Consider the following 23,685-nt stretch of genomic DNA (forward strand, 5'->3'; position numbering starts at 1 on the left):
GGACCGACACTCAGTCTCCAATAGAAGGCAGTACGCACACACACCAATCAATTGTAGCCTCAGTGTTACCTGTAAGTGTGGCCATGAGGCCTCCAGTGTGGGTTCATCCTCCTCTGGGTCAAACTCATTACTGTCACTGGGTGGAAGGGTCCGGAATATGTTGTAAGACACCTGGGAGACAGGACAGAGAACAATATACAATCAACTGACTTCCCTGGAGATTAAGGCAGTGGACATGTGAGTGGAGTGAGTAATATGAAAATCAGTTTTATAGGAAACTCAGGCACTTCAACATGGATGTGAAACAGAAACGTTGATTAAGGTTCATTGTATTTATCATTTTTATCAACAAACTTAAATTGGCTGGAAGCAAGTATATTTATGGCATGAGTGCGTGTTCTGTTTAGTGTATTGTAGCCTCACCATTTTGACCACCTCCGGGTAAGCCTGTTCTGTCAGGTAGCCCCTGCTGACGGTGACATAGTCCACCAGCTCGTTGAGCGTGGAGCGCTTGTACTCCTTCATCTTCAGGTCAGACAGCGTGTCCATGAAATCAAACACAGTACAGCACTGCTGCAGCTTCTTCAGGAACAGCTCCGGCTGCTCCGGTGCCGGCACGTCTACACACAGGGAGAGAAAGAGATGTCAGGAGTGAGAGGCCTACTAGTATAGGGAGACTTCTAGCAGAGAGGAAGAGGAGCACATGGCAGAAACAGAGCAATCACATGAGAGGATATCTGAACAGAGCCCTGAAACCAATAATAAAAGAAAGCTGGAGTAGAGATGACCTTTAACGAAGCATGTGACAAATAACATTTGATCATCTCTGTGCCCACACGCATGCACACACCACTTGACCCTACAGGTCACTCATCACTGCAGAATGTGGCTCTAGTCAACATGTATACGAGTAGCATCCACAGGTAGAAGAACAAAGACCATACAGACCAGAGGAATGGGCATCTGTCCCAGAGATTGGGAAACTGATCAATAAAAATGTAATAATGTAAAGAGGTTTCCATCAGGGACCAGTTTGCCCAAGAGCTTCAACCGATGCTATATGTACTAGTACTTATATCTAGGTAGTCTAGTCTTCTGAGTCTCCTACATAGTGCATTAGTCTGTTCCTGTAGTTTAAACAGGAGGTATAAAACTCACAGACAGTACTGTTAAAAGTGACCTTATCATGGACCATCACTAAGACACCAACTATCTACCCGGTATTCCTCAGCCAAGCATCTGTCAACATGACATTACACAGGGCAATATCTCAGCCAGCCAGGCAGCATGGGTAAGACAGAGCACAGGAGAGGCCAGGGTTACAGAACAAGTCTACCAGGCCTGTAAAAGAATAGTAGCCTTGTAATCCTTCAGTGTGTTTACTGTATTTATATTTGGGATATCGTTTCCAACAGTAAAAGTAAAATTGCTGGAGGACATCTTTAAATTCCCAGTGGAGTCCAAATTCAGTTTGTGTGTTTTGTATCATATTGTACAACAGCTGATGAAACCAACACTGTAAAAGTGTGACTTTAATTTTTTATTTATTTCCTGATAGCTGATGGTTGAAAATATCAAATCTACACAGGACCTTCTAAAAAAAATCTGCAGTTTTGTATGGGTGGGAGTGTCGGTGATATAAAAATGGCTGCATTGAGCATTTGTAACATTTATTTATCTAGGCAGGTCAGTTAAGAACAAATTCTTATTTACAATGACAGCTTACTCCGGCCAAACCCGGACGACGCTGGGCCAAACGTGCGCCGCTCTATGTGACTCCTAATCTCGGCAGGATGTGATACAGCCTGGATTCGAACCAGGTACTATAGTGATGCCTCTTGCACTGAGATGCAGTGCCTTAGACCGCTGTTCTACTAAGGAGCCCATTTAAAAGGACAAAAAAAAAACAATGCACATTAATGTTATAAACTTATCGTTAGGGCATCAATTCAGGCAATTTATCTCGAAATGGATAAATCGCCCAGCTTTACATATCCAAACAGGTGTCTGACTTGGACTCTAGTCTCTCTTGACAGACAGGTTGCCTCTGACAATGTACCAATGCACCAGCTTACATGTCTGTAGAAGTTCCGGCGTCAGTTGGGATAGAGTACAAGTGGAAAATGGGCCGCGTGTCACCGGTGACGTTACTGCCATATACGCTTGTTGCCCGAGCTAAACATGAGCAGAATGTCTGCCTGTATTCCTGCCTACCCAAAATCTGGATTTGCTGGGAAAGTTGGTCTGATGACGACCCTCCCTGGAACAATATTTTGTCCTCTTTCAAAATTTCCAAGATAATCCGACATTACCCCCTGGCCTAATGCTCTTGTTCCTATACCTATCCAAGTTTAAATCACAGATAGCTAGGACCATCAGGGTGAGTGCGTGGTTAGTCTAGTACAATGCCTCTCCTGTTAGGCCTGCCCCACTGTGTGTGTGTGTGTGTGTGTGGGGGGGTCTGTGTAAGGGTCTGTGGCTGTTGCCTGTCCCGTTCCTGGTTGGTTCATATAATTAGTGCACCAGTACAGTCAGTGATGGTCTTCCATCCAACCCCTGGGTATATAGGAGAGGAGTAGCATGTGAATGGCCTTAAAAGGAAGCTATTAATAGAGCAGAGAGTCACACAGGAGAGAGAAATCTCTCCAGGGAGAAGGAGCGCCCGGCTGGGCCCAGCACACAACCAACACACAAACGCTCGTGATGCCATTATTCCAGGTGTTGTTCATCAGTTGATGTGAGAAAGTCTCCTGGAAGAGCGATCTTGCAACTATTAACTTTGATATAAAACGCAGCAAAATATATAGGATCTTGAAACTATGGAGAGTGAAACCTGTCCATCTACAAGAAATTTACCCTGATTAAATATGTCAACTGCGATATTTCTAGATAATTATTCATTGCTCTACCAAATCCAGGAGAATCCTTTTTGAAATGCAAGAAAATAATATTTGGAATGGCAAACCAGATAAAGCTACGGTCACATTTAGATGCAATTGGAGAGTACTCAGAACCCTTCCCTTTATCCACATTTTGTAACATTACATCCTTATTCTAAAATGGATTAAAAAAAATGTTCATCGTCCATGTACACACAATTACCCATAACGACAAAGTGAAAATACGTTTTTAGAATTTTTGCAAATGTATTAAAAATAACAAATACCTTATTCACCTAAATACCCGGTGCATTCTGTTTCCATTGAACATCCTTGGTATATCCACCTGTGGTAAATTCAATTGATTGGACATAATTTGGAAAGGCACAGACCTTACTATATAAGGTCCCACAATTGAAAGTGCATGTCAGAGCAAAAACCAAGCTATGAGGTCAAAGGAATTGTCCGTAGAGCTCGGAGACGGGATTGTGTCGAGGCACAGATCTTGGGAAGGGTGCCAAAAAATGTCTGCAGCATTGAAGGTCCCCAAGAACACTGTGGCCTCCATCATTCTTAAATGGAAGAAGTTTGGAACCACCAAGACTCTTCCTAGAGCTGGCCGCCTGCCAAACGGAGCAATCGTTGGAGAAGGGCCTTGGTCAGGAAGGTGACCAAGAACCCTTTGTCACTCTGACAGAGCTCCAGAGTTCCTCTGAGAAGATGGAAGAACATTCCAGAAGGACAACCTTCTCTGCAGCACTCCACCAATCAGGCCTTTATGGTAGAGTGGCTAGATGGAAGCCACTCCTCAGTAAAAGGCACATGACAGCCCGCTTGGTGTTTGCCAAACGGCATCAAAAAGGACTCTCAGACCATGAGAAACAAGATTCTCCCCATCCAACCTGACTCCCCATCCAACCTGACAAGAGCTTGAGAGGATATGCAGAGAATGGGAAAAACTCTCAAAATACAGGTGTTCCAAGTTTGTGGCATTATACCCAAGAAGACTCAAGGCTGTAATCGCTGCCAAAGGTGCTTCAACAGAGTAAAGGGTCTGAATACTTATGTAAATGTCATTAGTCAGTTGTTTTCCCCCCCAAAATGTCTAAAAACCTGTTTTTGCTTTGTCAGTATAGGACATTGTGTGTAGATTGATGAGGGGCAAAAATGTTTTCATCCATTTTAGAATAAGGCTGTAATGTAACAAAATGTGGAAAAGGTCAAGGGGTCTGAATACTTTGCAGATGCACTGTATATAACGAAAATGGGTTTGGAGGGTTAAAACTTAAATATTAAGGCATTAAACCCCTTTATAGCCTCCATTATACCAACATTATATCATAATCCAAACTAGTTTTCCAGCAGGCTACTAAGAGAGGCCCATCCTGTTTAAGATTGGGCTCTTTGCCTTTTTGAAGATTGACAAAGCATCCCTGTTTGAAGTATCCTCCTTTTAAATGAAGCCATACAGAGTTGGCTACAATTCAAATTTCATCCTCCAGAAAAGGCAGATCAAATATTACGGCAAATAATATGGCTAAACTCCAATTTACTGAAAACATTTAAGGGTATAATATTCATGAAGGACATTGTAAACAAGTAACATTTTCACAAAAGCAACTAAGAGGCAATTACTTAAAGAAGAAATTAAAGAATGAGTCTGTCTACTACACATTACCACTCATTAAAAAACAGAAATGGCTTATACTTATTAGTATAAATCGAAGTCAAAAGGTTTGACCGCAGTGCCGCATAAAGTTCAAGTCCGTTTGGAAACAGGCCTCTGATGTACCAATACCTTGGCATCGGGTCTATGAACTGACATGTAAAACAACAATTGACATCAATCCGTTCATTTAAATTTAAGCTATTAGATAAACTTGCCACAAAAAAGCAATGCTGAACATATGGGGAATTAAACAGTCAGCCTTGTGCAGATTCTGCTATGAAGAAACAGACTCACTAGAGCATCTTTTCTGGTACTCAGCTTGCAGGTCCATCTGAACCCTGATATGACATAAAACCACCATTCCTGGATCTGACTGCAAAAGCGAGCCACCGATGGACAGTAGCGGAAAAGATGCTCTAGTGAGTGTTTCTTCGTGGCAGAGTCTGCACAAGGCTGACTGTTCAATTCCTCATATGTTGAGCATTATTTTTGCAGCAACATTTTTATCTAATAGCTCACTTTTGCAGTCGGGTCCAGGAATGGTTTTTATGTCATAATATTACAGTTTAGATGGACCTGCGAACTGTATTGTTAGGGGATCTGAAAAACCACGATCAGTCAATGGGAAATATCAATATGCTCCTGGGGTCAAGTACTTATCTTTGGGGCAATATCAGTAGAAATGTTACACATAGGAAGGTTCAGGACCCTCGTAAGACATCACAGTAAAATGGAGGGATGTATTGCAAAAGGAAATAGCAAAATGGTAGTGTACTGGGACAGATGAACCTGTCTGTGGACATCTGAGGGTTGGAGTTAAGATCAAAATAAATGGTGGATTGGCCAGTCGGTGAAAATCGAAGACTTGCAGAAAGAGGAAATGAGGAATATATGTATAATTATTTATCTACATGTGCCGTACATGTGAGCGAAAATAGCTGTAAGTAGCAGAAGTGTTGTTGTCAGTTTACTCCAATCAGGGAAGGGGTGGTAGGGTGAAAATAATAATAATCCTAATAAATATTTGTTCTGTTTAAAACAGTAGTGAACACGACAGCCCTATCCATAACAATACAGCATACAGTAACCAACCAGGAGTGAACACGACAGCCCTATCCATAACAATACAGCATACAGTAACCAACCAGGAGTGAACACGACAGCCCTATCCATAACAATACAGCATACAGTAACCAACCAGGAGTGAGCACACGGCTCAGTTGACCACAACAGACCATGACAGGGAGCAAGTCCTAGAACGGCTTGGAGCACCCAGTCTTGGACAACACAATGGAGATACCAGTTCATCACAATACCGAGTACGTTTCTCTGCCCAGCCCCTGGCACACACCAACACAGTAAAGTCCACAATTCCAATGTGTAATAAAGTATGTATAGTTTAGAAAATAGGTGAGAGTCCAACCCATCCCTGTCAGACTACCCTAGCACAACCCTGGGCTGCTGGGTCCAGACTCACACCATTGAAGAAGCATTCAGCAGGTCTCAATCCCAATTGTCCCAAATAAGCAACATAGGAAAGATCAGCATTCAGCACCATGTAATCTAGCCTGATTCACTAACAGTTACCTTAAAATCTAAAATAATGACATCTAAAATTCAGATGCTAAGCCCATACCAGCAGAACTGAGCACAGCAAACCACATCACCCTTCCCAGCCCAAGACTAGGTCAGCACTCTGCACAGAATAGTTCAGTCTAGCACACTCTGACAAGCCTCAGCACAGGGAGGGGAGCATCATCATAGCTCCCCTGGCAGACTAAATAAAGACTGCTGCTTAATTAATGTGGAGAAAGCTGAGCTTCTCAGAGAGAGAGAGAGAGAGTAGTTTAATGGCTCACCACAGGAAATGTTCAAAGTAAATTTCATAATCACTTAAAGCTGTTGAGCAGGGTGCAAGCAAGCCTCTCGTCATATCCACATAACCAGGGTCCTCTCATAGGACATCTACTGATGAGAGACTGGAGCCTCAGGAACATCACGTACTCTAAAAGCTCGCACACATTTCACCCAATGTGGATCCAGCGGTCGTCTGCCGATCGTTCAGCACGCTGTATTTTAAGGACCACCCGAGGAAGACGTCTGACTGCCGACATTTCCCACGATTCTAAATGTAAAATCGGTGCGCACTCGGTTCACAAATGACATCCAGATGTGCCAAGTACTCTCGGCCAGCAAACGCTACTGGTGTCTCTGAGCCCTATGTGGAGACTTGGACTTGCTGTGCAATGCTGCTCTACCGCATGACATCATATGACATCAGTCATGATTGACACACCCACCTCAGCCCAATGTGTCGCAGTCCCCTTGTCCTGCCCAACAGTCACCTTTTTCACCTGACTGAAAAATATGGGTTAAACAACGACACCTGCAGGCAGAGAAAATCCAATAGCAACGGCAGTAGCAACATTTGTAAGTACCGTACAGAGCACACGGTAGTACTGTAACCGTACAGAGCACACGGTAGTACTGTAACCGTACAGAGCACACGGTAGTACTGTAACCGTACAGAGCACACGGTAGTACAGTACAAAGTACTCCGTAGTACTGTAACTGGGAGGCCATCCCTGTAAATGAACGACCAGCAGTGTTAGTCATGTGATGCTAAAGCTAACGGACACTATGAGTTGAAATTCACATGGAAGTAACGCAAATGGACACTTTGCCAGGTCTTAAGACTCAAGTACTTTGCTTCAGGACTTAATAAAAACCCATCATCCATGGGAGTTTACTCAGAACGTAGAAGGCTATTCTTAGTGGTCACCGTTTTTAGATGGAAACACAAATCCAGGAAGTGAGTGTAGGTATAGAGTAACAATTACGTCCCTCAGAGCAGCCGACACACACACACACACAGAAAGTCTGCCTGCTTGCTTGTCTAAGGGGAAAATCCCGGCCACACTATACACTCTGGCGGGCTTGGGTTACGGTTGCAGGAGAGAGTGAGCGGTTCCAACAGATGGGCTCAGCAGGTGACCGGGCCAACACTGTCAGAGACTGAAGGTCAATATGTATGATATGTACTGTATGTATACACAGGGAGGCAGACCATCACATCAACACTGTGTCAGAGATGGAGAACCACACACACACCGTTTGCATCGTCTCTGAGCTGAAGATTAGACAACAAACCAGGTAATGGTTGGTCGGAGTATGGTCTGGCAGAAACGCAACCAACTCTGGACCATAGGGATTCAATTCCCACCTGAGCCCTTCCTGTTTGTGTGCCCATCTTTGTATCCATCTCATCATTCAGACGATTCTATAATGAAAATACTTAATTCCTTTAAAAACAAGTTCCTACTACTTGTTAATTTAGTCAACCAGTATGCTATACAATGGAATGACACCATGAAATAAGTTGAGACATTATTTTCTGTTCTCTATGTGTTCTCATATGGCAGCTTCAAGAAGCCTCATTATGAACTACACTGCCATGTACTGTCAATCATTGACGGATGTAATCACACGGTGCTAACTTTGCTCTCCACTATAGTAACAAGGCCGACGGAGTTCATACAAGTCATTTTAACTTTGAACATCGAAAGCCTCCTAGGCATTGTACAGCTACGGTCACCTCTTGGTAGCAGAGAACAGTCTCTCTCTCTGTGTGCCTCCTTTCAAAGGCAGTGTGGGTAATCTGGGGCTGTCAACACAAAGGCACTCTTCACACACAAGGTCAGGTGAGAGGGCCAGCAGCAGCGTGCGCAGGTGAATCACATAGCAAGCATTCCACCAGCCATAGCCACCACGCCCTTAACAAGCATAACTCTGAAAACCCCTGCAATCAGTGGCACTGACCATGACAACACAGTCAATATGCTACCTGCTGTAAGACCTGCCTGGCTACCACATCCTCTGGCAGACAGAAAGCCAACAGAACGAAGGCTGCTGTATGGCGAAGCTACTGCATTGCTCATCCACAGTACTACACAGCAGCACTCCTTAGAGATGATTGCTGCACAGGCCGCTCCACCCTTATCCTACATCTGACTTCAAAAGCTCAGTCATACCCTCTTTCCATGTCCCCCTGCCATTACCACTCCATTTATATACTCTCCACTCAGCCCCACAGACAGACATACCAACACAGCTTGCCAAGCCTTCAAGAGGGCCCTTAGTAGGTTAACTAGAACACTCCTCCACCCCCAGCAGAATCACGGACACTCACTCTCAGGTTTCCGTTCCTCTGTAGAGTCCACCAGCCCAAAATATTATCTGTTGGGGCAAAATTATTCAAATACTGATGGTGTGAAAAATAGTAGTTTGTTGTAGTGGGCACACACTCCCCCCTATGCAGCTTGTTTGGAGCGAGTGGGACTGGAAATCTATAACGAGACAACTGGTGGATCAGGTTACCCCTGAGGGGAGGGCGTAGGGGGGAGAGGGAGCGTTGGGGGGCCGCACTGACCAAACAGAGACCAGGAACCACCAGACAGAGGGGCTGGTGGAAGCTCTACGGCCAGTGCTGTTCCCCTAACTCCCCTTTCACCGTCTTCATTCTATTTCTACTCCCCTTGTTTTTTTAAATTCGGCTCACGAGGTCAGAGAGAGCGATCTGTCTTCCGTACTACACAGAGAGGTGGTCTTAAAAAACAGGCATCTCGCCAGCGCACATCCTTAACGTGGGCATCACTCCACCTCGAAGATTCTGGTAAACAGAGGGAATCTCCACTCCACCTAGTAGATGTGGAAGGAGGGGAAAGGGTTTGCCATGACCTGGCCAAGCATTGGAAAATCCTCTTCGTCCTCCTCTTCCTCCCTCCCTCTGCCATGAAGCATTAGGACACTAATTCTTTCTTCAGGCTCCATGCCAGACTCATCACCACTCCCTCATTCTCTCGGTCACTCTCACCATCCCTCTAACTTCCTGTGAAGGCTCTTAAAGAGCTACCACAACAACTCTTGACTTGCACACTGAGGGAGACATCCACGCAGGCCTGGAACAACTACCCGAAACAACATTTAGGAATAAAAAGTATCCCTTGTTGGGACCATGGGCTCTGCAGCCTAGCAAACTATGAATGCTTATTTCTACTGTCTTTGTTGACATGGGGTGAAAATCTGTCCCCTTTCCACCTTCAAGAAATAGCAAAAGAATTTAAACAAACTGAATCAACATAGGAGGCTCAGATCTAGTTACAGGAAAACCATATTTCCCTGGCTGTGACTAGCGGGTGAAGTCTGAAAGGCCACCCTCAGTCTCTTCACTCTCACTGACTGTGTACATAGAGTGCTCCTCCTTAGAGGTCAAAGGTCAGTCAGTTGATGATAGATGAGGGCGTGTGTTGGTGCCGCACGGAGGGTTGAGGCATCGCCAGTCGCCACCACATGGTTGGATAGAATAAGTGCAGCTCACCTAACACCAGGCAACTACACACACCTCCTCAGTCAGCCAACAGCTACTTCCTCCTGTTGTCTACATGGTCCCAGACCCGACTACAATCGTTTGAAAATGCATCCTTCCTCTAATCCTTGTAAGTATTCCCAAGTGTGCAAAGATCCAACACAAATTGAGAGGTGAAATCAGAGGGTTTCACAAAGCTTTCATCAATCCAGTCATGTCAGATCTGTGATCACGTCACAGGATGGTAGATACCATTTCAATGTATTAAGGTTCTGCGTTTCACTGTGGTGATGTGCTCGTTAGAGCAATGAACGGGCATGAATTTAAGCCCGAACACCTACCCATGTCCACGATGTTCAGGCCTGATTGCTTCTGCCAAATTTAAGGCCACGCCCTGCTCGAAACCAGAAATAACTTCCTCTGTTAGTAAATCTATTTGCTGTTGCTCCTCGGTCACTCGCTCCCTGTGCTCTGCTCATGGCGGTTCTGAGTATCCATAGCAACGGCTCCGCTTGGGCTGCTCTGCTCAATGAAGAGACATGAGAGAGCAGTTAGCTGTTAGCTACTTTTCGTCACGCTAGACTCTGACAAAACTCAAGGAACATTATTTTTTTGTGAAATAATCTCTCTGGTCGTGAGGTTGAATCACTTCTGACACCATGTTATGATCTTAAACAGATATGACTGTACTGCGCAGCACATCACACGCTAATGGCTGAGCTTCAAAATGTTAGTGTACCCGTCCGTGCCCTGCCCGTACTGTTGTTATAGATGAAAGAAAACAGGCCCTGCCTGGCCCTAGCATGATGTCGGGGTCCGTCGGGCTCAGGGAGGGGAGCAGAGCTCTAGTACTCATCCCCTGAATTAAAGAGGAGATTACAGGTAACAAGTTATCATGAAAATGGAATCACATTTTAAAAAGGCACTTACAAAGACAACAATACTAAGGTTCAACCATTTAAAATGGAGTCCAATATGATGAGAAAATCATAGTATGTCAGATCAGATTTGCACCTTTTATTATGCAGGTGTTTATATAAGAACACGGATGGTATACAGTGCACAGTAGTGCTGCCCGACCACATCATCCTCACATGGGCCTGAATGCAGAGCAACTACTGCACCCTACTCGCCCAGAGCTCTGCTGTGTTCTGCTCTGCAGCGGCACTGGCTGGTAATGGTCAAAGTGTGACTCACTCACGGCCAGGCAAACAAACTAAAGAGCGGCCCTGAGTGGAGAAGAGAGAGGACAGTGAAGTGATGCCACCCACGCCCAATAGGTCACTCGCGTGGCAGACAGACCTCCAGGAGGGAGGGACACACCCTGGCTGAGGCTGTGGTTCCTGTCAGGCTGCATTCCGTCCGTCACTCTAGTCTCAACCTCTCTGTATAGAGCCAGGCAGGCAGGAGAGGACTGACCCCACCTGTGAATCAGCAGCAGGCTGCCTCCCTGTCTGGGCATGCAGTTCACGTACCACCAGCAGAATGCACACACACTGGCGTGTACGCTACACGAGTATAGAGCAGAGGTGCAAACTGGTGACGGTCCAAAAAGGCAATTTTTTTTTGCATATAATTTGCATATTCTCAGAGAGTATCAAGTGCATAATACATAGTGGAATACTGTCAATACTCCTAACCTTTCAAACCACAATAGACAGAGAAAATAGTGTCCTGGGGTAGAAAAGGGGGTTGGGTTCTTTGGTCTTGGTTTATGGGTTATCATGTCATGATAAATCTCAGTCTCCCCAGACAGAGTGAGGATTTGATTATTTTCTTGGGGACATACATTTTCCAGTGGGTTTAATGAAGCACTGCAAGGTGAAGGTCAAGGACTAGACCCATCTGCTAAATTAATTCTTAGCCAACAGTAAGCACAACTCAGTCTCCTCTTAGTAGAATTTGACCTGTCAGTATAACTCACACACACAACTCATTTTAAGACAATTATTTTATTTTGAAGCTCAAAATAAACAGTAACAGGTTATCACTCACATCTAGCCTACACCCACCTACAGACCACATTTTAGCTTCCTTCTTTTTTAGCTTCGACTAAAAATGATTTTGATATTTTTCTTTGTTTAGCTGTGTCCTCAGTCTGGCCTGCTTCTCCTACTCCACTGCAGTCTTCCTGGTCTGCTGGGCACTGGATGTTGGCTGGCAACCATACCCCTCCCTCTTCATCAGGTTCTCCTGTCTCTGAGCTTTATCCTTCCTTCCTGCAGTGCGGATGTTCTTAGAATCCCTTGCTCCACTTGACATCATGTCTCTGGAACATCTGTAAGGCAATCAGACTCCTGGACCTGTGGATATAATTGGTGGTCTGAATTGCATTGAAGGTAGCCATGTTCATGCTCTTTTGAGCTGTGATGTCTCCCATCACAATAAACGAAGACTTCACAATAGGACCATGGAAGATTGAGGGAGACACTAGTAAAATCTGGTTCAGGCCCCACCACTTGACCATGTTGTCCTCATCCTTGTAAGGGGGAAGGGTAGAATCCACATTAAACTTCACGACTTCCAGTGGAAGCTGAAATTCGGGTGGAACTGAGTGGTCCATCATCCTAGCAAGCCGCTTCAACAGGATGCCAGTCTGTGAATGGCCTCTCACCACTGGGTCGTGTGCAGAGAGCAATTGCAGAGTCATGCTGTCCAGTGGCATTTTCTTCTGCATGTAGGCTGCAGTTGTCATGTATGCAGTCTTCACCACGCTAAGAAACTTTTGCACAATCTGGAAAACATTGACAAAATAGATTGTAAATGAAAACATCTTACCCAGCAAAAAAAAGTGTTTTAAGTTTAATTTCTCATTATTATTATACATTTACTAACAGGGTGTCCTGGATGTTCTGCCTTAGGTTTCTCAGACACTGATCCATCATACAATTCTCTGGAAGGCAGCATCTTGTCAATGAAGTCCATCTCCATGAGCTTCTTGGGTGTGGTGATGCTCAGCCTTGAGAAAGCATGCCATGAAAGTGGTGATCACTTCAAGCTGCTTGTGGACAATGGTTTGGCTGCCCTGTGAATTCATTATGGCATGTTAAAGGAAAATTGTACTATTTTATGACCACACAGAGAGATGGTTTGCAGTTAAGGGCAAATACTCTGCTTATATGTCCATCCAACTGATGAGACCCAGAGAGTAGGCATAGTATATCATTTTTCTTATCCAATAAGAATTTAGAATTCACTTAAAATGTGAAGATACGCACCTGGGAAACCATAACGTACTCCTTCAACATGGGAAGCAGAGAGTAGTGCAGCTCTCCAACCAGATCTTCACCACGTTGCAATGAAACATGTGCCTACAAAACCACGTAAGCCCACTTACAGAGCGTTGGACCTGGTAGCCTGTCAACCTGTGATCCACCAAGTTTCTCAAAAACAACATGATACAGTACCTTTGCTGATATGTAAACTCAGGACCATGGGACAATCACCTGATTGTGCCCGGCTCACCAGCATTATGCCATTAGTCAACACTAACCTTACATGGCCTTTCAATAGACAGATCAAAACGCACTAGCAAAATCCTGACTTCCCCTACACTCCATACTATCTACCTCCATACTAGCACTGCTGCAGTGTGTCATCTCCTTCTTCCCACACACCAAAGTGACAGCTATCCCTGGCAGTGCATTAGTTTAGTGGGGCACATTGCGCACCACAAAATAAAATACAGACATGAAAGCCAGTGGCATAGATACAAAAGTAAACACAGACACCCCACCACCCTCTTCAAACACACACCTGGCAGTTATTTGGGTTTTTGGGGATTAAGGTCAATATAAGGTCAGTAGCATACAGTGTACCATACACTCGCTCACATTGGCTCCTCTCACACACAATCATACAAGCACACACAACATTTTTAAATTGTATTTTTTATAAACCTTTATTTAACTAGGCAAGTCAGTTTAAAAACAAATTCTTATTTTCAATGACGGCCTGGCTGTTCAGGGGCAGAATGTCAGCTCGGGGATTTGAACTTGCAGCCTTTCGGTTACTAGTCCAACGCTCCACTAGGCTACCCTGCCGCCCACAAATAGATTGAGTTGTTTTAAATCACCACCAGTCTGATGTAAAAGGGATGAGTAATTCCCCAAATTTGATGTGTTCAAAACATGAGCTTGTGTAATGTAGTAACACACATCAAGGAAAATAGCATATATAAAATAATTTAATATGGCAAAAATTATTCCATATTTTAATTCAGGATGATCGTAACTGATGCACTCACAAACTTTTACGATAATCACATATTTCTCACTACATTAACCATTTAGACTGAAAATATGTTTGTGTTTTGAAATGATTTACTATGTATTTTGATGATCACATTATTGATTAGCCTGTGTTTTTTATTTTTTATTATCGTATAGCGTTCATTGTTTGTCACGTCACCTAACACCCTACTGTTATGCACAATTTAACCGGGTGCTCTAGAAAGAGTTCCCATTGTGACAACGCAGCAGCCCGTGAATTATCCCTCCCTAAAAAGAGCGGAACAGGCGGGAGCTTGACAGCCCGCCGTTACGCTCTGTGGACAACGAATCTCATTGTTAAGGGCGGAGACAACAAGCATCCCATCACTATATCCAGTATCTCTGGTGGTGATCACACAGGGAGAAGATCAGTTCGCGCCTCTCTTTTGTAGTTCAGCCACCACAAAAGTTATTTTTATGGATCTACACGATTCACGTGGATTACCTATTTTGAGCTCAAATTGACGAGTTTGCATCCCTGACACAGGGACTGTGATAAACATACACTCGCTCACATTGGCTCATGAAAAGAGTTGCAGAGAGAAGGGATGAACAAGAATCGATGACATCTCTCTGCTCTCTTCTGACCATGCTGGTATCAGCATTCACTACTAAACACACTCCCACATCACACCACTCACAAGTTAGCATGAAGGTTAGTTGGAGGGTTATGGAAAGAGACTATGTGGGAAGATATGAGGTATTCGAAATGAAACACTTACCCTTGAGCAGAGGCAGGGGCGTGAGCTCGATGGGTTTGCCCTGAGACCGGAATTGGGACGAACTCTGCGACCGCTTTTGCTTGGCCTTCCTGACAGACTTCCGTGAAAATCCGTCCACTTTGTCCACAGATGGAGGTGTGGTGGCTGCCGAGGACATAGCCCTGCTGTAGGAGGGGAGATAACAAGTTGTAAGTCTCTGCTTAACATATAGCAACACATAAAAAACAAGACAGTGTTCATGTGCAAATACACTACATGACCAAAAGTATGTGGACACCTGCTTGTCAAACATCTCATTCCAAAATCATGGGCATTAATATGGAGTTGGTCCCCCCCTTTACTGCTGTAACAGCATCCAATCTTCTGGGAAGGCTTTCCACTAGATGTTGGAACATTGCTGCGGGGACTTGCTTCCATTCAGCCACAAGAGCATTAGTGAAGACGGGCACTGATGTTGGGCGATTATGCCTGGCTCGCAGTCGGCCTTTCAATTCACCCCAAAGGTGTTTGGGGTTGAGGTCAGGGCTCCGTGCAGGCCAGTCAAGTTCTTCCACACAGATTTCAACAAACCATTTCTGTATGGATCTCGCTTTGTGCACGGGAGCAGTGTCATGCTGAAACAGGAAAGCACAGAATTGTCTAGAATGTCATTGTATGCTATAGCGTAAAGATTTCCCTTCACTGGAACTAAGGGGCCTAGCCTGAACCATGAAAAACAGCCCAGACCATTATTCCTCCTCCACCTAACTTTACAGTTGGCACTTTGCATTGGAGCAGGTCATGTTCTCCTGGCATCCACCAAACCCAGATTAATATGTAAGACTGCCAGATGGTGAAGCGTGATTCATCACTCCAGAGAATGCATTTCCACTGCTCCAGAGTCCAATGGTGGCAAACTTTACACGACTCCAGCTGACGCTTGGTATTGCGCATGGTGATCTTAGGCTTGTGTGCGGCTGCTTGGCCATGGAAACCCATTTTATGAAGCTCCCGACAAACAGTTATTGTGCTGACGTTGCATCCAGAGGCAGTTTGGAACTCGGTAGTGAGTGTTTGTTTTTGTATTTATTATGGATCCCCATTAGCTGCTGACTTTTCCTGGGGGACAGCAAAATTAAGGCAACTGAGGACAGACGATTTATACACACTACGTGCTTCAGCACTCAGCAGTCCTGTTCTGTGAGCTTGTGTGGCCTACCACTTCACAGCTGAGCCGCTGTTGCTCCTAGACGTTTCCACTTCACAATAACATCACTTCCAGTTGACCGGGTCATCTCTAGCAGGGCAGGAATTTGACAAACTGACTTGTTGGAAAGGTGGCATCCTATGACGGTGCCACGTTGAAAGTCACTGAGCTCTTCAGGAGGGCCATTCTACTGCCAATGTTTGTCTATGGAGATTGCATGGCTGTGTGCTTGATTGTATACACCTGTCAGCAACAGGTGTGGCTGAAATAGCCAAATCCACTCATTTAAAAGGGTTGTCCACATACTTTTGTATATATAGTGAATGTCCACGCCGTACCTACATGCACACACAACAGCACCACCAGCAACAATGCTGCTAGTGAGGTTGAAAGCTGTCATTTGAGTGCAGACACTCTTGTGCTGAGAGGAAGCTAAGGAAATGTCCAGTGTTGTGTGTGCTGCTGATTATGCCTCATAGCCATTGATTAGGAGCACCAGGAGGGGAAGCCAGAAAGACACTGTACACAACCACAACCAACAGCCTTTACTGCACTACAACAATTTGTTTTATTATTTAACCTTTATTTAACTAGGCAAGTCAGTTAAGAACAAATTTTGATTTACAATGACGGACTACACCAGCCAACCCCGGACGACGCTGGGCCAAACTGTGCGCCCGCCTATGAGACTCCCAATCACGGCCGATTGTGATACAGCCTAAACCAAAATGGCGCATATGCGCCGCCTTTAATCCACCAATTTAGGCAATTCATAATTGGATTACTACGGGTCTCAGACTGTGTGTGTAATAAGAAGAAACCCACAGCGTAGCGGAGTAAGGGACAGCATTGACAGAGACGGGGTGCAGCAGGGTTAACAAGAATCCATCCATCGGGTCAAATTCATCCAACGTCTAACACATTACCGGTCAAGGGACAGAGAATAGCAAGCAAACTAAAGACACTCAGCCCTGAAACTAGACACACAATCATGTCATGTAGCATGCCCTGAGAATATGGGTGGCATTGTTAGCTATGGCTTTATTAGCCTGTTTACCGACCCAAGGGTGAAATAGTTAATCAGATGGTCGTAACTCTCGTTCCTACTGCTTACCTGCATAGCCACGCAGGTCTGTTACCACAGAAAAACAAAATCTAGAAAGCAAACAAGTCCTTTTCCGCAGAAAAATATTGTGATAGTTTGCCACTGAAAACTGGACAGGCCTATTCAAATATTATACAAAGTGAGTCCCTGGAGCCAGAGAACATGCCACAAAAGCCTACAAAAAGCCATGCAAACACCACCTGCCACCATGCAGTGGAGACTTGGGCTACAGCCGATGTAAACCCAAGCACACAGCGGTGCATGCTATTCCACATTACAATCACCTGTGCACAGTGGCAATAGAGTCCACACATATCACCATCAGTCCTTAGTGCTCACTCACTGACCAAACAACAAGCCCTAATGGTTGAGGCATGGGTGCCGGTGCTGCTTCACAGCACAAAGCCACCCCCCCCCCCCCCCCCCCCCCCATGCTCCTTACATAAGTGACCAGATGACATCCACACAGGCTGGGGGGGATTAAAGACAGAGGGAGAACACACAGAGAGCAACAGAGGGAGAGAGAGCAACAGAGGGAGCAGGGAGAATGGGGAAGAAGAGAGCAACACTACAGGAAGTTAACAAATATCAGCAGGCCCAAGAAAGCTCCTCTTATTGCCAGCCAGGGAGCTGGAGAAGAACAAATCACAAACACAGAAAAGAAACCCAAGGAGCGAAAGGATGGACAGAATTGATGAGGGGATCAAGCAATGTGCCATACTGCAAAATCCCTATTAAACTCCTCCCCAGCATAGCTTCAGGTTTTATTTGTCACATGCACAAGTACAGTGCAAGCCCTTCTCAACAGTGCATTATTCAAAAACAAAATAGTATAACAAAAACACAAGAAATAACACATAAGCAGAAGAAAAAAATGGGGAATGTAAGCAATATATAGGGTCAGTGGCAGTACCACATTTACAATGTACAGGGAATCTGATACTGGAGTAGTTGAGGTAGATATGTACATGTAGGCAGGGATTGGGAGAAAGTGATTGGTTGCAGGATAAAAAAATAAACAGTATGGTAGCAACATAAGTGGTGGGTGGTGCATGTATGTGAGTGTGTGTTCAAGTGTGTGTGCAAAAGTGTCAGTGTGATAGGTGGATATATATTGAACGGAAATATAAACACAACATGGTCTCATGATTCATGAGCTGAAATAAAATATCCCAGACATTTTCCAGAAGCACAAAAAGAAAAGCTTATTTCTCTCAAATGTGGTGCACAAATTTGATTACATCCGTTAGTGAGCATTTCTCCTTTTCTAAGAAAATCGATCCACCTGACAAGCATGGCATATCAAGAACCTGGTTAAACAGCACGATCACAATAAAAGGCCACTCTAAAGTGTGCAGTTTTGTCACAACAATGCCACAATGTCTCACGCTTTGAGGGAGCGTGCAATTGGCATGCTGACTGCAGGAATGTTCACCAGAGCTGTTGCCAGAGAATTTAATGTTAATTTCTCTACCATAAGCCACCTCCAATGTCATTTTAGAGAATTTGGCAGTATGTCAAACCGGCCTCACACCCGCAGACCGTGTGTAACCATACCAAGCCTAGGAACTCCACATCCGGCTGCTTCACCTGCGGAATCGTATGAGACCAGCCACCCGGACAGCTGATGAAACTGAGGAGTATTTCTGTCTGTAATAAAGCCCTTTTATGGGGGAAAAACTCATTCTCATTGGCTGGGCCTGGCTCCCCAGTGGGCCTATGCCCAGTCATGTGCAATCCATAGATTATGGCCTAATGAGTTTATTTCAATTGACTTATTTCCTTATATGAACTGTAACTCAGTAAAATCTTTGAAATTGTTGCATGATACGTTTACATTTTTGTTAAGTGTACATGTAAACCGGTGCACAAAGGACCTGAAAATAGGACCTGCTTACTATGGCTAAATAAAACTAAAATCTAGAAAGTTTCTGGGAAAGGGAAGTGGTATCATAATCACAATAGTTTAATCCTAATTCTGCATTTAAACTGAGGATAGGCGTTAGACAGTAGTCCGGACTTTTCCAAGTAACAAATGTATACTGAATCATGAGAACTGACAGATGACATAACATTATGACCCGGTCAGTTCCTGATAGTCTATAATGATTGCACAGAGCTCAGGCACATCATAAAACAAGGCAATCCCATAATGCACCAAGCCCAAACTGACAGGCACCCAGAGAAGGCTGATAAGGTGGGGGAACAGTGACTAAGACTTGGGCTATATTACAGTCAGGCACATGGCATTGGCACTTACTCCCATCATAAATACAGGGGACTTTGGATGCTAAGTTATCTTGGCTGGGACATGATGTTTACCTTCCTCAATGTGACATTCAAAACCCTTCAGAATGACCCGGTGGGACACATGAAAATTGTGTGTACACACGCACGCTCACTCAAACACACACGAGACACAAACACTGGCACACACCTGTGGATGCTTAAATCACAATCATGTACACCTACAGTGTGAATAAATTGGTCAACATGATTCACTGGGTTTAAGCAAACATGGTTTGCAGAAATAACAAAAAAAAACACCCTTCAAATGAAATCTCCATCAAGCCACTCTTATCTGTATGCTTTCATAAACAAAATAAAGACGACACCAAATATGCCACTGGAGAACATCTGTCCAAGGACTCTAATAGTACAGACTGGTTGTCAAAATCTTCATTCCAAACGGCAAGGCTCAGAAATGTGACAGTATTCCTCAACCAAAACAGGGACAATGTATGTATGATGATTACATTTCCTCTGAACCTGACCTTCTGGGCAAGCCTCCACAAGAACAAATGGATTAATGTTAACATTATGCACATCTAGGAAACCCTTGGTTAGTTAGCCTACAAACTTCTATTAAAACCGGGTTAACCACGATTGTTGATTCAAATGCAAAAATTAAACGAACTAGCTATAAAACAAATATATATTAAAAACCAATCCTGGGTTAAACACGATTGTTGATTCAAATGCACCGATAAATATTTAAATACGCAGGGGTAAAATTAAACGAACTAGCTATAAAACAAATACATATTAAAAACTAATCTAGTTAAGAACATTTATTTGTTCACATGGATCTGCCAATTGCCCCATGCTTTCTTTGGTGGAACATGGTTTGATAACAAATTCGATGAAGCACACCCTGACCACAACATAATGACTGCATTCGCCTGTCAGCTGGAAACCGAGTGTAAATTCTCTATCTCTAGTGAGAGCGTGAAAACATATGCTAATCCATATCCATCTCAAATATACCTAGCTAACGACCTTTGTTGAGACATTCCGTCAACACCAATGTAACGTAACGCAATGCAAGTGTTGACGGTTGTATTGCTATAATAATAACTAGTGGATAGCATAGGCTCAGCATCAACTCTCTACTTATCTTGAACAAACACGTATAGTAGCTAGCGAAGTCAAGATCACAGTAATTGGTGCTAACGTTAGCTAGTTAGCAACCTAGCCATCCGACATTTCCACCAAAAACAAGCGTCTTCTTCAGTGTTTGTCGTTAGCTAGGTGTACTTACAATATACTGTTTTCGTCTTAACACAATATAATGTAATACTGGTAATATTGGTAGTAATATGAGCAAAATATAAGATTATCGTTATTTAATGGCTAGTAACGACAGAAAGTTAGCTAACGGTTAGCCAGCTGTGATGTTGGGTCGTTCTAGCTAGCTAAATTCGTCAGCCAGTCATAGCTAGGTAGCTAACTAATGTTAGCGAGTTACATGAACGTTGTAGGAATGAGTACTGTGTGTGTTACATAACGTTGTATAGCTATCTAGCATTTTTAAAACGATTTAATTTATAACAAAAATATGTATTCTAATGTGTCCTACTGACATCAAATTGTGAAAACGAGCTGAACATTAATCCCACACATCTCTCGATATGGAAACTAGCTAGCTTCTAATGCTAACTAGAACCACACGTACCCGAAACAAGATAGCTGCAGACGAACGAGAATGAGTCGTATCGTACATTACCTTGATCCTCTGAGGCTCTGTGGTTCGAAACGAAGACGGTGGCAAGTAGTTATCCTGTATTAGACGATATTAAACTAAAAGGCTTCCAATCCCGTACAAGTAGCCTCTCGCAAGTAGCGGAAAAAAACACCAGAAAAGGCTATCTTGGCCTTTATTAGACAGCCAAACCCACGAGCACCTTTTACCTTCTAACGAAATAATCCTCCGAGTCCCATTAATAACAAAATACGGATGTATAAAAATATTAAGCTGAGTCAATCACATTCCCTAGTTATGAAGGAAATCACTTGTTTACACCACACCTCTGTACTTTAGGTAAATTTTCTTTAAACAGTGTTTTATTTGGGGTAATCTCTTTTCACCCTATTGTCAATATTACTGGGCTGAGTCCATGGCACACAAAACAGAGATACAACTAACCGTGATGCTCGGTTTGGATCTAAAGACGATGGTGATTGGTCGGTTTGAAAGAGGTAATGGATGGGGTTGGATGTTCGACAACGTCCATCATTGCGCGAGTTGAGACGCTCATAGAGATGAATAAAAACAGGTAGGTTGAAGAGCATGGGACTAGGAAAGAGATTGGGCAGAAAACGAGATGGGAATCGCGAATCCTCCCCATATGGAATGAAGTTAAACCTGTCCAAGGCCCAACCAACCCTGATTTACCGTATCATCCTCACTGAAGGATGGTTTTGAACAGGCGAACACTAGCTACTTCTCTCAAATCAAATACAATTGTATTGGTCACATACACATATTTAGCAGATGTTATTGCGAGTGTAGCGAAATGCTTGCATTTATAGATCCAACAGTGCAGTGGTATCTAACAATTCACAACAATACACACAAATATAAACGTAAAATAATGGAATTAAGAAATACGTAAATATTAGGACAAGCAATGTCGGAGTGGCATTGACTAAAACACAGTAGAATAGAAAGCAGTATGTGAAATGGGTAAAGCAGTATGTTAAAGTGACTAACGTTCCATTATTAAAGTGACCAGTGATTCCATGTCTATGTAAATTCAGCAAAAAAAGAAACCACCAGCTGCATTAAGTACTGCAGTGCATCTCCTCCTCATGGACTGCACCAGATTTGACAGTTCTTGCTGTGAGGTGTTACCCCACTCTTCCACCAAGGCACCTGCACGTTCCCGGACATTTCTGGGGGGAATGGCCCTAGCCCTCACCCTCCAATCCAACAGGTCCCAGACATGCTCAATGGGATTGAGATCTGGGCTCTTCGCTGGCCATGGCAGAACACTGACATTCCTGTCTTGCAGAAAATTATGCACAGAACGAGCAGTATGGCTGGTGGCATTGTCATGCTAGAGGGTCATGTCATGTCAGGATGAGCCTGCAGGAAGGGTACCACATGAGGGAGGAAGATGTCTTCCCTGTAATGCACAGCGTTGAGATTGCCTGTGTCACCGATGGGAAATGGCTAGCTAGTTAGCGGTGGTACGCGCTAATAGCGTTTCAATAAGTGACATCACTCGCTCTGAGACCTTGAAGTAGTGGTTCCCCTTGCCCTGCAAGGTCCACGGCTTTTGTGGAGCGATGGGTAACGATGCTTCGTGGGTGTCAGTTGTTGATGTGTGCAGAGGGTCTCTGGTTCGAGCCCAGGTCGGGGAGAGGGGACGGATGTTAGTTATACTGTTACACCTGCAATGACAACAAGCTCAGTCCGATGATGCTATGACACACTGCCCCAGACCATGACAGACCCTCCACCTCCAAATCAATCCCGCTCTAGAGTACAGGCCTTGGTGTAACGCTCATTCCTTCGACAATAAACGTGAATCTGATCATCACCCCTGGTGAGACAAAACCGCGGCTCGTCAGTGAAGAGCATTTTTTGCCAGCTGTGTCTGGTCCAGCGACAGTTGGTTTGTGCCCATAGGCGACGTTGTTGCCGGTGATGTCTGGTGAGGACCTGCCTTACAATACGCCTACAAGCACTCAGTCCAGTACTACTGTTGTGTCATCTGTAAACTTGATGATTGGGTTGGAGGCGTGCGTGGCCACGCAGTCATTGGTGAACAGGGAGTACAGGAGTGGGCTGAGCACGCAGTGTGCAGTGCGATGGCGATTGCATCATCTGTGGATCTATTGGGGCGGTATGCAAATTGAAGTGGGTCTAGAGTGTCAGTTAAGGTAGAGGTGAGATGATCCTTAACTAGCCTCTCAAAGCACTTCATGATGACAGATGTGAGTGTTACGGGGCGATAGTCATTTAGTTCAGTTACCTTTGCTTTCTTGAGTACAGGAACAATTGTGGACATCCTGAAGCGAGTGGGGACAGCAGACTGGGATAGGGAGAGATTGAATATGTCCGTAAACACTCCTTCCGGTTTCCCATTAATTATATTATTTAAATAGCACACACACACACATTACGGATAGAAGGTGAGGATTTACAATAACAGTTTGCTCTATTTATCCACTGAGATTAAATTATATTTTTTCAGGAAATG

At 44.2% G+C, this 23,685-nt stretch overlaps 1 protein-coding gene and 1 long non-coding RNA gene across 3 annotated transcripts in view; both read right to left on the reverse strand.

The window, feature by feature from the left end:
* The window catches only part of LOC110497830 (serine/threonine-protein phosphatase 2A 56 kDa regulatory subunit epsilon isoform), a 33,976-nt gene extending 12,354 nt beyond the window's left edge, over positions 1 to 21,622 (reverse strand). Inside the window, exons 1-4 of one of the 2 annotated variants that reach the window (XM_021574251.2) lie at positions 21,204 to 21,622; positions 14,907 to 15,070; positions 424 to 620; positions 70 to 171 (exon numbers count right to left, since the gene is read on the reverse strand). In XM_021574251.2, coding sequence (XP_021429926.1) covers positions 70 to 171; positions 424 to 620; positions 14,907 to 15,063 — 456 coding nt within the window. In that variant the 5' untranslated portion in view covers positions 15,064 to 15,070; positions 21,204 to 21,622. Of the gene's footprint in view, positions 1 to 69; positions 172 to 423; positions 621 to 8,737; positions 8,877 to 14,906; positions 15,071 to 21,203 lie in introns of those variants that run through there. The other variant, XM_036954799.1, reaches the window with a different exon arrangement.
* LOC118941474 lies at positions 11,856 to 14,891 on the reverse strand. The gene is made up of 2 exons (XR_005037721.1): positions 12,749 to 14,891; positions 11,856 to 12,647 (listed from the first exon to the last, which is right to left on the reverse strand). It is a non-coding gene; the product is annotated as an uncharacterized LOC118941474 (long non-coding RNA).
* Positions 21,623 to 23,685: the final 2,063 nt, after the last annotated feature.

Source organism: Oncorhynchus mykiss, chromosome 19, assembly GCF_013265735.2.
Source record: "Oncorhynchus mykiss isolate Arlee chromosome 19, USDA_OmykA_1.1, whole genome shotgun sequence".
In the NCBI taxonomy this organism is placed as follows: Eukaryota; Metazoa; Chordata; class Actinopteri; order Salmoniformes; family Salmonidae; genus Oncorhynchus; species Oncorhynchus mykiss.